Here is an 11,267-nt window from a genome sequence, read left to right on the forward strand (position 1 = left end):
GACGGCTCAACCCCGCAGCGCGCGGGCGGGTGCTCCTCCCGGACGGCCGGCGACTCTCTCCCCCTTCAAACCTACGCCTGCATACCCCGCCTGGCCCCTCCCCGTCCAGTCCATCGTCTGTCCGGCTAGCCCCCTACCCTCTACCCCCTACCCCCATCCCCACCCCACCCCACCCCGGCCTCCCTCTGCCCTGCACCTTCAGCCTCTCCTTCCTGCCATTGAAGAGACAGTCTTCAAAGGACTATCCGCACAGCCACTTTGGAAAGCAGTTTGGCGGTTCTTTCAGAGCTAGACTTGTCTACCAGACGACCCCACAGTTCCAGTGCCCGGAACCTGTGAGGACTCGTGTTCCCACTCACGGACATTCAAGGCAGCTCTGTTCCTAACAGCCAAACCGAAACAACCCAAAAGGCCGCCAGCTGGGCAGTCAGCCCTAGGACGGAACCCTCTCGGCACCACTGACGGCGGGTCAAAGTGCCAGGAAGCGCAGACACAGAGGAGGGCAGATGCAAAACACTATGTTGTACGTGCCTTTCATCTATAGGAAGTGTCCAAAAAAGCAAGTGTACGGAGACAGGAGGCAGGTCAGTGGTGGCCTGGAAAGAGACCAGGACTGGGGAGTGGCAGCAGATGGGCATGAGGGAATTTTTGTGGTTAAGGAGAATGGTTTAGAACTGGATTGTGGTGACGGTTGCAGAACTCTGAACTGGTTAAAAAGCACCGAATGTGCATAGGTGAGTTTTACGGTATGAAATTATACCCCAATAAAGCTGTAAAGAGGACAGAGTGAAGGAAGGAGAGAAGAAGGGAAAGAGAAGTGATGAAGAGAAAGGAAGCAGGCCTCCCTGGATCCCAAGTGCTCCCCAGACAAGCCCCCCTCCAGCCCTCACCAAGCCCACAGGAAGTGCGGTCACGCCTGACGCCCCACCTTCCGCCTGGTGTTCACCTTTGCCCGCCCCCACCCCCCCACCCCACCAGCTCCCCTTGCCGTCTCAGGCACAGCAGCTGCTCACTCCCTGTGTCCCCCTGGAACTAGCCCATTCTCCAGAACTTGGCCTCTGACCCGGGCACCCCCACCCCAGGAGGCTGTCTCAGTGGCCACCTGACAAGTGCCAGGGCAGCTTACCTCCCGAGAGCCCTCCTCCCCCACAGGCACGGGGGTATTGCTGTATGCCCCTCACCTCACCTTCAGTCCCCTCCAGTCCCCTTCTGAGCTGGGGCTGGGACCAGCACAGGCCTCCAGGCTGGCCCTGCCTTCTGTCTCCACAGCGCAGAGGCCATGCTGCTAAGGCCTGCCGTAGCACCCTGGAGCCTTCGCCCAGTATGGTTCCTGACGCATTGGGTCTGGAACCCGATGAGCCCTTTCCCGCTCCGGCGGGCCTTCTGCTCCGAGTGCCTTCCTCCCCAGCCTGAGGCCTGGCTGACCCACTCTCCCTGTGGGCCTCAGCGCTCTGAGCGCTCACTCCAAGTCTGCCCCCCACACCCAGACTGAGCCACGCGGTGGCGGAGGGGCCAGGAGTTTCTGCTGCCTTTTCAGGGCCACCTCCCAGCAGCTCGGCGCGAACCTTCCAGTGCACCCACTCCCCCCTCTGTGCCTGCTCTGGCCACAAGCCCTTAGCTGCTGGGCCCCCAGATGACACCTCCACCCCCCACACCCCACCACTGAGAAACCAGGCCTCACTTAGTATCCTCTGCTCCCGCCTCCCCCGCTGAATTGCATCTGTCCCCAGAAGCACTCCAGCTCCCACCCCTTGGAATTCTATGAATCACAAATCTCACACACGCGCACACACACGCATGCACGCGCGCACGTGACCCCACACACTGCCCTGGGGCCCCCCACGCCTGTCCAGCTCAGGCCTGCCGGACCCCCAGCCAAGCCATGGGGCAGGGCTGAGGGCATTTGCAAGGCTGAGATGACCTCTCTGGGCTCCTTAGATCCGCCAAGCCCTGGGACAGTGGCCGTCTGCCAGGGCCGGAGTGTGAGTGGCCAGTGGGGGGAACGGCGAGGGCTCTGAGGGTGGCCCAGTCTGCAGCTGCTCCCTGAACGGAAACAGGAGTTTTCAGAAAGCCCCTAGCCGTTGCCGCCCAGCCAGTCCTCACCTCAAAGTCCGCATCGGACAGCCAGCCGCTTGCTAGTCCCTACTGGGCAGCCGGCCACCTGCTAGTCCCTGGGCATGGCACGGGGGCAGATGAGGTGTCTGGGTGGATGCACGGCTGGCCCAGTCCGGCAGGGTGGGGATGGGGGATGGGGACAAGGGAGGAGCAGCAGGAAGTGGGGAGGGCAGGAGAGGGCTCCCCACCACAGCTCCCCAAAGCTTCTCAAAAACGGAACCAGCTCAGCGGATTCACCCTGCAGCCTCATGTTCCCGCTGACCAATCCCAGAGCTGCAGAGGAGGGCTGGGGCATCTGCAGGGCTGAACGCGGGGCTGTCCAGGGTGGCTCCCTGGCAGAGTACCCCCGCCCCCACCAGGGCAGTGGGCAGCAAGGCTGGCTGCAGCAGGAAGAGCAAGTGCCCGGCAGGGTGCAGCCCCCTGCACTGTTCCCCCAGTGAAGTGCACACACGAGTAGGTCTTCCAAGTGTCCGGGTTTATTGAGGGCTTGAGGGTCTACAGGGGAGCCCCAGGTGCCTGTGGGGAGGGCCTGCCATCGGCCTAGAGGGGCAGCGGCCCGGCGGGCAGCCAGGGATGGGGTCTCCAGAACCTGTGCAGAGAGACAGGGACAGAGGTGAGTGCAGGCCCCAGGAGTGGTCGGTCCTCACTCAGGGTGGGGGAACCCCACTCTCAGGGCTGGCTGGGCTGGGCAGGGCAAGGGGGATGGGGGTGTACCTGGGTTTACTTGAAAGTGTGGCTCTCTGCCCCACCGCGCCCGAAGCCTGCGGAGAAGCAGTGGGCGGGTTAGGGGTGGCCAGGGGCTGTGGAGGTCAGGGTCAGGTGGGGGCTGCGGGGAGCATACCTTTGGGGCCGAACATGGCCGCGTAGCAGGGGTGGTTGCAATAGGGCTTGCCTTCATGCTGCGGAGAGAGGCGCGTGAGGGCCTGCCACCCCTCCCCCACGCCCCGGCCTCCCTCCAGGCCCCACCTACCTCGGCGTGAGACCCCGAGGTCAGCGTCTTTCCACATTTCTCACACTTCAGGCAAGGGCGATGCCAGTCCTTCCCCAGGGAGGTCACCCGCTCAGCTGCAGAGGGACAGACATGCCCCCCGCCCCGTGAGGTGAGACACTGCTCCTGGGACACGGGGCACACCCACCTGCTCGCACAGCGCCTTCTCCAGCCACCTCTGCTCAAGGCCTCGCCCACGCATGCCCGGTGGCCCACCCAAGGTCTCAGCGGCACCTGTGCCCCACGGGGGGAGAGGGGCACCTCCAGTCCCCAACCGGTCCCGCCCAACTAGCGGGGGTGGGCGCCGGCCCTGAGCGCGCCCCTGAGGGCTTGGGTGGGGCTGCAGGAGGAGGCGAGGGGGCCTTGGGTCGGGACCCGGGCCGGCTACCGGGTTGAGCCCTCCGCCTCTGCACCGGTGACGGCGGTGGGGCGTAAGGGGCGCCCTTCCCCGTGGCGAGGCGGGGGGACTTCCCACCTCCTCCTGCCCTTCCCCTGGGTGGGCCCCGGGGCGCGGGACAGGAAGGCCGCGCCCGGGATCTGAGCGCGCCTGGTCTCGCGCCCGGGACGCCGGTTTCCGCGTCTGTTTCTACTTAGCGCTGGGAGGGGCGGCCAGAGCCCCGCGTTCCTTCCTACCCCTCGGGGTCCCCGCCCAGGGCGCGCGCGAGAGGAGGCTAGAGAGCGCAACCCGGAGACGGGAGACCCAGAGACGGGCAGACTCAGAAACGGGAAGCCCAGAGGGACCCGGAGAGACAGCGGGGCACAGAGATTGAGGGCCGTCCGACGCAGGGGTCCCGACCCGCACATCCAGGCGGCCGCGGGCAAGGCTGAGGCGTCGCCCCGAGGCGGTGCCCCAAGTCCCCCTGCGCCCCCGGCCCACCTGAGCGGCCCCGCGGCGGGGACCCTGGGCCGCGCTTCCGCGTGGGGCGGCTCAGGGACCCACAGTTCGAGCCGGGGAGGGTGGGGGTGGAGTGCGCTCACCAAAGTACACCTCTTTGTTGCACTTGGGGCACTTGGGCATGGTGGCGCCGGGTCCGGGTCGGGTGGCTGGGCGGGAGCAGAGCGGAGCGCGGGACTGGGTGGGTCGCGCCAGGTCCTCGCCTTTCAAGCACCCCGGGACCCCGCCCCTTTGGGACCCGCCCCTAGCGCCCCGCCCCCTGAGCCCTGGACTTGGGCCCGGAGGCCTCGGACCCAAGCCAGCAGACCGAGAAAGGTCATCTGGTCCACGCCCGCTTTGGGGTACGACCCGGGCCTAGCCGACGACAGAGCGTGATCCGAGCAGTGCAGGAGATCCGTGGGGACTCACTGAAGGGGCGGGGCTGGCGCACCCGGAGGAGCCCCGCCCCTCGCCCTGGACTCTGGACTCGCCGGGTCCAGGATCTGGGGCAGTGGGGCTCCCCAAGAGCAGGAGGGAGCACCCCACCCCCAGCCCCAGATATGCCGGAGCCAGGGAGGGAACCGGTCACCTCTAAAATGCAAAGAGATGCAAACCAGCGTGTCCCCTTCCCCCGATGGAGGTTTGGGGACACCTGCCAGGGGAGTCTCAGCCTGGTAGCCCTCCCCCAGGAACTCCCCGCGGCCTCCATCACGCGCGGGGCCAGGAGGACCGCCCCGCTCCGCCCCGCCCCAGTTCCCCACCCCCGAGGGACATACCGGTCTCTCTCACGCGCCCCACCTCAGACCCGCCCCGGAAGTCCATCGGACCGCAGCGGGAACGTCCCCAGGGAATTCAGAAGAGGGGACTCCGCGACGGGGCATCCATTTTCTCCACGGGGACAGCCATCGGCTGCGGGGGCTGGGGGTTCTGTGGCGGGAAGTGGATGCGGCGACGCCCAGGCCGGCCCAGGCCGTCTGGGAGATGCCGGGGCCGGCGGGGGAGGGGTCTTTATCTCTGCGGGAAGCGCCGAGTGCAGAGCGGTCCAAGTCGTTCGTCCAAGGAAAGCGGGAGCGGCCCTGGAGCCTCCGCCGTGCCAGGCAGAGACCGCGGACCCCACCCGCCCCAGGAATGGGGGAAGACCTAGGGGGCTGGCTCTCTCGCGGGCTGCGGGGTCCTAGGCCAGCCTCTGCGGACCAGCGGAGAGGCCTGCATCTCAAGGGGGTGGGGCCCTCGAGGGGAGGCGGCTGGCCAGCCTCCCATCTGCCCCTTAGCCCAGGCTGAGGTGGAGGCCTGGGTGGGGTCCCAGTGCTCTGTGCCCTGTAGGACTCTGCCTGGGCCAACCCTCCTCCATCACTGTCACCCAGGCCACCTCCCTAGCCGTGTCTCCATCCTACACCCTGAACCTTTACCAGCACCAGCGTCCTCATGTGCCCTCAACCATCTCGCCAAACAAAACGTCATCTCTGGGCCTGTCCAGGCCCTGTCCCCATGGAGGGTGCTGGAGACCATCCTCTGACAGGGCCCAGGAGCTCCGGCCTCCCCACGCAGTGACGCCCTCACCCTTACCACCCGCTGCGAGCAGCCCCCCCCCCCAGAGTCTGGCAACGGGACCAGGAGTGGAAGCCGTGGCTGCCTCCACCCCGACGGCGCCCCACCAGGCCCGGGTCGGGGTGACGGTGAGAGCTCCAAGCCTTCAAGGGTAAGGGAGGCCGGCCGCACCCCAGCCTCGGTGAGGAGGACGGCCCACTGGACCCCACACTCCCGCGGCGGGCCCCCCACACCGCTCTCCAGTCACTCCCACCTCCCTGGGACCCCCTCTCTGAGGCCACAGTTCTGCCCCCCCACCCCGGGAGCTGTGCAAGCCCCGGGGTCCACAAGGTGGGTAGCCCCGGTGCCCGGCTGCCCGCTGCCCTCAGGAGGTGGTGCACGCCCTGCCCTGCACTGGTGAAGCTCCGGGCCCGGAGCCTCAACACCCTCTCTGCCTGGCACAGGGGCACCTCAGCATGGTTTCTGGAGCCGACACCACCGGCCCAACCTTCCCACAACCCCCACCCGGCCCTTGATGTCTCCTTGGCCTGCGCCTGATGCCACCAGGCCAGGCCAGGAACAGGAGGTGGTCCTGGCTTCCCTCATCTCCTGGCTCCATGATCCAGAGAGCAAGGTGGGCAGGAAAGAAAGCAGGAGAGTGCCGGGGGGTGGGGGGGTGGACGGGGCACACGGAGACACAGACACAGCTAGGAAATGCAGACAGGTAGAAGCAGCGAGAGGGGAGGAAGGGCAAAGACCTCTGGTGATGGAGAGGACCGCGTGGGCAGGGGGCACGGGGCAGGACACTCTGGGGTAGGTGGGCGTCTGTCACAGCAGATCCCGGGCATCAGGCCACGCGTGTTGCACGCACCGCCTTGCAGATCCCTGAGAAGGCTGCCCCAAGTGGGTGTGCCAGGCAGAGGTCAACTCCACCGGGATGATGAGCTGGGGGGGGACAGTGACCAACAGGTTGCCTGGATGCGCACGCGTGTGTCCCAGTGCCTTCCTGGGTGGGCGTATCCATCAGGGTGTCTCTCGGGGCATGCGTGCATGAGGCCCTTCTCTGAGCAGTTGCCTTCCCATGTTTCTGCCCGGCCCACACCCCCAGCCCACTCAGGGCTCCGGGCCAGGTGGGGCTGTGAGCCGGCTTGTCTGCCCTCCACACACCTGGCCCCAGGGATGACGCCTCCACACCACCAACACTGGGACTCCAAACCCGCCTGACCTTGGGGGTAGGCGGAGCTGAGAGCCCCCCCTTGATAAGCAGGGTGATGAATCTCTTCTTGGCCTTCCCCGCTGTTATTGCCATTGCCATGGTCACAGCACGGGCCCCTGCGGGGAGGATGCCGGGGGGGGGGGGGGGGGGGGGGGGGGGGGGGGGGGGGGGGGGGGGGGGGGGGGGGGCTGAGGGCCATGGGCGTTGCCCTCTGGTTGCTACATAGCACGGTTTTTCCAGACACACAGACACACAGACACACACACACACAGACACACACACACACACACACACACACACACACACACACACACACACTGCCTGGAACCGTCCCAAAGCTTCGGTCACAGACTGACGTGTCCCTTCAACTCCCCCAGCTCCCTGTCTGTCCTGCCCACCTGTGGGGGTGGGGACCCCTCCAGCTGCAGACCCCCCAGCACTGGGGGACTGTGGTGGGTGGACAGATCCTTCAGCCCCCTAGACTCTATGGCCAGGCACACCCCCATTTGAGGCTTGACTGGGTGCCCATCAGGGCCCTGACAGTCCCTCCAGGAACAGGCTTCTTGCTTCCATGGGCTCACCTGCCCAGGATGCACTTGTGGGGGAGCGGCAATGGCCTGGCCCAAGGTCAACCAGACTCGGGACCACCGGTGCAGTTCAAGACCCAGATCCGCCTTGCCTGGCCCTCCACCCCTTTCCTTACTCTTTTGGGGCCCTAGTGGCATGTGCTGCACAGACCCATGGAAGGCACGGAGTGAAGCACCCCGCACACCCCAAGACGCAGCCCGCCCCAGCGCTACCAGCACCGTGGCCCTGCGCTCTTCTCCCTCCCAGCACTGGCCGGAGGCACAGGGGCTGCGTCTGGAGTGTGAGGGACCGCGGCCAGGACGGCTACTTGCCCCAGGCTGCTCTGTGCCCAGAATGTCCACCCTGCCCCAAGCCAGCCTAAGGGCATCCAGGGCCCTGAGACCGGGGGGAGGTCACTGCGGAGTTCTGGCTGCCTGGCCAAAGCCACCTCCACACGCTCACCCTCTCTCTGCGCACTCCCGCGCCCTCGCCTGCTGAAGCTCCGCCCAGGCTCAGCTGGAGACCCAGATGGCAACGGGGCAGGACCCTGCCCTGCCGCAGAATGCTGGATGCAGAGGGCCAGGCTGGGGCCCTCCAGGCGCCGGGAGAATTGGTGAAGGCACGGCTGGGCCCCAGTGACCGCTGAGGAATCCACCAGGAGAGCTCTGCCCCTCAGGGCTGGACAGACACCCCCCTCCCCCGGGCACACCCCCCCACCCCACCCCCACCCCCCGCCATGCCATACACTGTGACACTTGCCTCTGGCCTCTTCCCTACCATTCTCAAAGCCCCCACCCAGTGCCCAGTGCCCCAGTCTCCGGGCTCCCTCCTCAGTGTGGACAGGTGTAAGGATGTGCCCTGCTAGGGCTGGAGGCCAGCAGGGCCTGTCTGGTGTTCCTGCACCCAGATGCCCTGCAGGGCCAACATGTGCTCCAGGACCACTGCTGAGCCCTGGGCCAGAGCTGGCTTCCTGCCCCCAGAGGCCACACCTCCCTGCCCTTCCCCCAGGCCCGGCTGAGTCTGAGTCGTGGAGACTCAGACATTCCCAGGGCCTATTTTTAACAGCTTGTCTCCCGGGGCCCCTTGTCTGGCCCGAGGTCCTGCCCCGGGCGGCCCTGGGGCTGGGGAAGGGAACGGACTCTGTGCTTTCCCAGAAGGACGCTGATCCTGTCCACCAGGCCACGGCCTGGCCAGGGTAGGAGAAGACCCCTCTCCTCCTCTGCTGGAAGCAGGCGTGGGATGCAGAGGGGCTGGGGTAGAGGGATGCGGGCACCTACAGCCTTGAGTTCCCTCAGCCCGCCCTGCCCTCCCCCTCCCCCTCCCCCCACCCCCACCGCAGGCTGAGCCTAGTTCCGGGAATCTCTGTGCCCTGGAGCCAAAGCCCATGCAGCAGCGCCTCAAATTCCAGCCTCATCAGCCCAGCAGCTGGGCATGTTCACGGCCACAGACCCACCCCTGCAGCCAGCCGGGCCCTGAGAAAACGTGCTGCCCACACCTGGCCGCCCCGGTCTCCCGCCAGTCCTTGCCTGTCCCAGCTCCCAGAGGCCCAGAGCCGGGGTCACAGGCACTAGGTGACTTCCTGACCCTTAGCACCCAGGGGGCCACAGCCCATGACCAGTGCGCCGGTGCTTGGAAAAAGGTCATGCTCCCTCAGGCCTAGAGCAGCTCAGCCAGGCTAGCCTAGCTGGGTGGGGTCCCCAGGGAGCCTCCAACAGCAGAGGCCCAGGGGAAGGTGGGGGCCTAGGGCAGGGGATTCTGGGCCTCAGGGAAGTGGGGGCCGAGGGAGCTGCAGTCCCCACAGAGATGCCTGGAGGGTGGGGGTACCAGCTAGGGCCCAGGTCTGAAATGGGGTGCAGGGTGGGTCTTGGAGGGTCCTGGCGAGGAAGTGGGGAAGACTGGACCGGTGGGAGGTGGGGTACAGCTGGGGAGCAGGATGGCGGAGGAGGCCCGGGCGCTGTGCCCAGCCCTGGGGTTCTGGATGGAACAGAGGTGGTTAGATGGCATTTCAGGGCCGCCTCAACTGGCTGGGACCGGGCTGGAGGGGTGGGGGTGGAGGCCGGGCGGGGGTGGGGGGAGGTGGAGAAGGCGGCACACCGTACGGGCCTCCCCTGCGTCTTGCAGGGGCGCCCGAGGAAACACCTGGCTTGTGGGGAGGCTTCCTGGAGCTAGTGTCACCAAGAGAGCCCCGGCAGCGCAGGGCCACTCGCGGCCCCCACCGACGACACCCAGCGACCGCGAAGAGACAGACGGTACCGGCCCCGCCCCGATTTCCATGACAACCCCGCGGAAACAAACACGGAGGCGCGACCCCCTCCGCACGCAGGAAGTGGAACGCGCCCTCCCGGGCCAGAACCCGGCAGTGGGAGGGCACTGCGTCCCTGGCAGGGCTGGGCCGATCCTCCCTCCAGGCGACCCCGGCAGCCCTCGCCCCACCCCCCCAGGGCGGGCCTTCACACGAGAATAGGCCCCGCCCTTCCCCGGCTTTTGGGGAAGGGCGCGCCGCAGATCAAGTCTTCCCCTACGCAGTTTCCCCTGGAGCCTCCTGGAGGAGGGGCCCCGGCTGTGCTCTCAGCAGCCCCTAACCGGCCGGACGACAGGAATTTCCCATCCGACACCGGGAGCCCTCAGCGAGGGCGGGCCTGGGGGTGCTCAGGGAAGCCTGAGTTCTCCCCCAAACGACCCCCCAACCAAGGAGCCTCGTGCTGGCGGGAGGGAGGTGGGAATGTGGAGGGGTGTTGTCCCAGCCCCTCCTCCGAGCGTGCTTGCCCGAACCTCCCCTCAGCCTGGGGTGGGAACTGGGCGCCCTTGGGGCACCTGCTCCAGCGCCTCCCATCCCCAGGGCAGGCCGACCCACCCTGCACATCCTGGCTGCGCTCCAGGCGCCGGCCAGGTACGAGGAGACGCTGCCGCCCACGCTGGGCGCCTGGACTGGCCAGGAGGAGGGCGGCTTGGCACTGCAGACACCAGGAGCCGGCCCTCCACCCCAGGGACACGGTTGGCTGCTCGAGGGACAATGAGCCGGGCACCCAGGCTCAGCTGTGTCTGGGCCCGCGGGCCAGGCACGGGCCTGTGCCACGGGCTGGGGCGCTGGGAGCTGTCCCTGGGGGCAGGGCACGTGGGGAGCCGGCTGCCTATGGTGCTGGGGACACGGGCCCAGATTGAGCAGGCCCGGATGACGCTCCTGGCTCGGGGAGGGCGAGGCATCTGGGGGTGGGGTGCTGGGAGCAGGCCAGGGCAGGGCTGAGCGCTGGAGGGCAGGTCTCCGAGGGTTCTGCCCCCGCGCCCAGCGTGGAAGAGAAGGGGCGCCCTCTGGTGGGCTGCCCGGGAGCCAGCAGGTAAAGGGAAGGCAGACGAGGAGGAGAGGTCTCCTCCCAGCTACTGAGAGTTCCCGGTTGCAAAGGCAGAGCCTGGACAGCCTGGGGAGGCCAGAGGTGAGTCCATCAACACTGCAAGCCCAGACGCAGATGCTGTTCAGGCAGGAGCCCCTAGGCCTCTCCTCCAGACTGCCCACGTTCTGTTCCTGGGCTCCCACCAATGCCGGGGCCGGCCGACCACGCTCAGCCTCGCTCCCCCAAACCCTCTGTACTTCCAGGCTCCTCCTCGTCCCTGACCACCCTTCACCGGCTTCTCCCCCTGCAGAGGACCCGTCCTCTGCTCACCTGCCCCCTCTCCCTCCACATGCCATGCCCTCTGCTCTTTCCCGAGGCTGACCTCTCCCTCTGGGTCTCTGATGGATCAGAGGACCCCCTGGTTTTGGTGCCCATGTCTGGGGACCAGGACCCCACCCCCGGATGCCTCCCACCCTCCCCACGTCCAGCTAGTCTGGTCCCTCTCAGGGGCCCAGCCCACCTCAGTGTCGGCACCACAGCCTAAATCAGCGCCTCCCAGCCACGACCACCGCCGTTGGGAAGAGGACCCCCGGACGAAGGGACGCTATCCCGGCTTCACACCCATGCCACAGACACAGACACAGTGCGGGG

General features: G+C 67.2%; 1 protein-coding gene across 1 annotated transcript; it reads right to left on the reverse strand.

The window, feature by feature from the left end:
• Positions 1–2,573: 2,573 nt before the first annotated feature.
• On the reverse strand, positions 2,574–4,240 carry CRIP1 (cysteine rich protein 1). The gene is made up of 5 exons (XM_033850455.2): positions 4,082–4,240; positions 3,086–3,180; positions 2,957–3,014; positions 2,830–2,876; positions 2,574–2,704 (listed from the first exon to the last, which is right to left on the reverse strand). Exons 1-4 carry the CDS (start codon positions 4,119–4,121, stop codon positions 2,836–2,838), a joined length of 234 nt encoding a protein of 77 aa, XP_033706346.1. The 5' UTR covers positions 4,122–4,240; the 3' UTR covers positions 2,574–2,704; positions 2,830–2,835.
• Positions 4,241–11,267: the final 7,027 nt, after the last annotated feature.

Source organism: Tursiops truncatus, chromosome 2, assembly GCF_011762595.2.
Source record: "Tursiops truncatus isolate mTurTru1 chromosome 2, mTurTru1.mat.Y, whole genome shotgun sequence".
Classification (NCBI taxonomy): Eukaryota; Metazoa; Chordata; class Mammalia; order Artiodactyla; family Delphinidae; genus Tursiops; species Tursiops truncatus.

What these genes read in the sequence shown, in the direction of transcription:
- CRIP1 (XM_033850455.2), bottom strand. Translation starts at nt 4,121, where the DNA reads ATGCCCAAGTGCCCCAAGTGCAACAAAGAGGTGTACTTTG. An exon ending in CAACAAAGAGGTGTACTTTG is followed by an intron (nt 3,181 to 4,081) that starts GTGAGCGCACTC and finishes GTCCCTCTGCAG; the next exon opens with CTGAGCGGGTGACCTCCCTG. An exon ending in GGCCATGTTCGGCCCCAAAG is followed by an intron (nt 2,877 to 2,956) that starts GTATGCTCCCCG and finishes GCTTCTCCGCAG; the next exon opens with GCTTCGGGCGCGGTGGGGCA.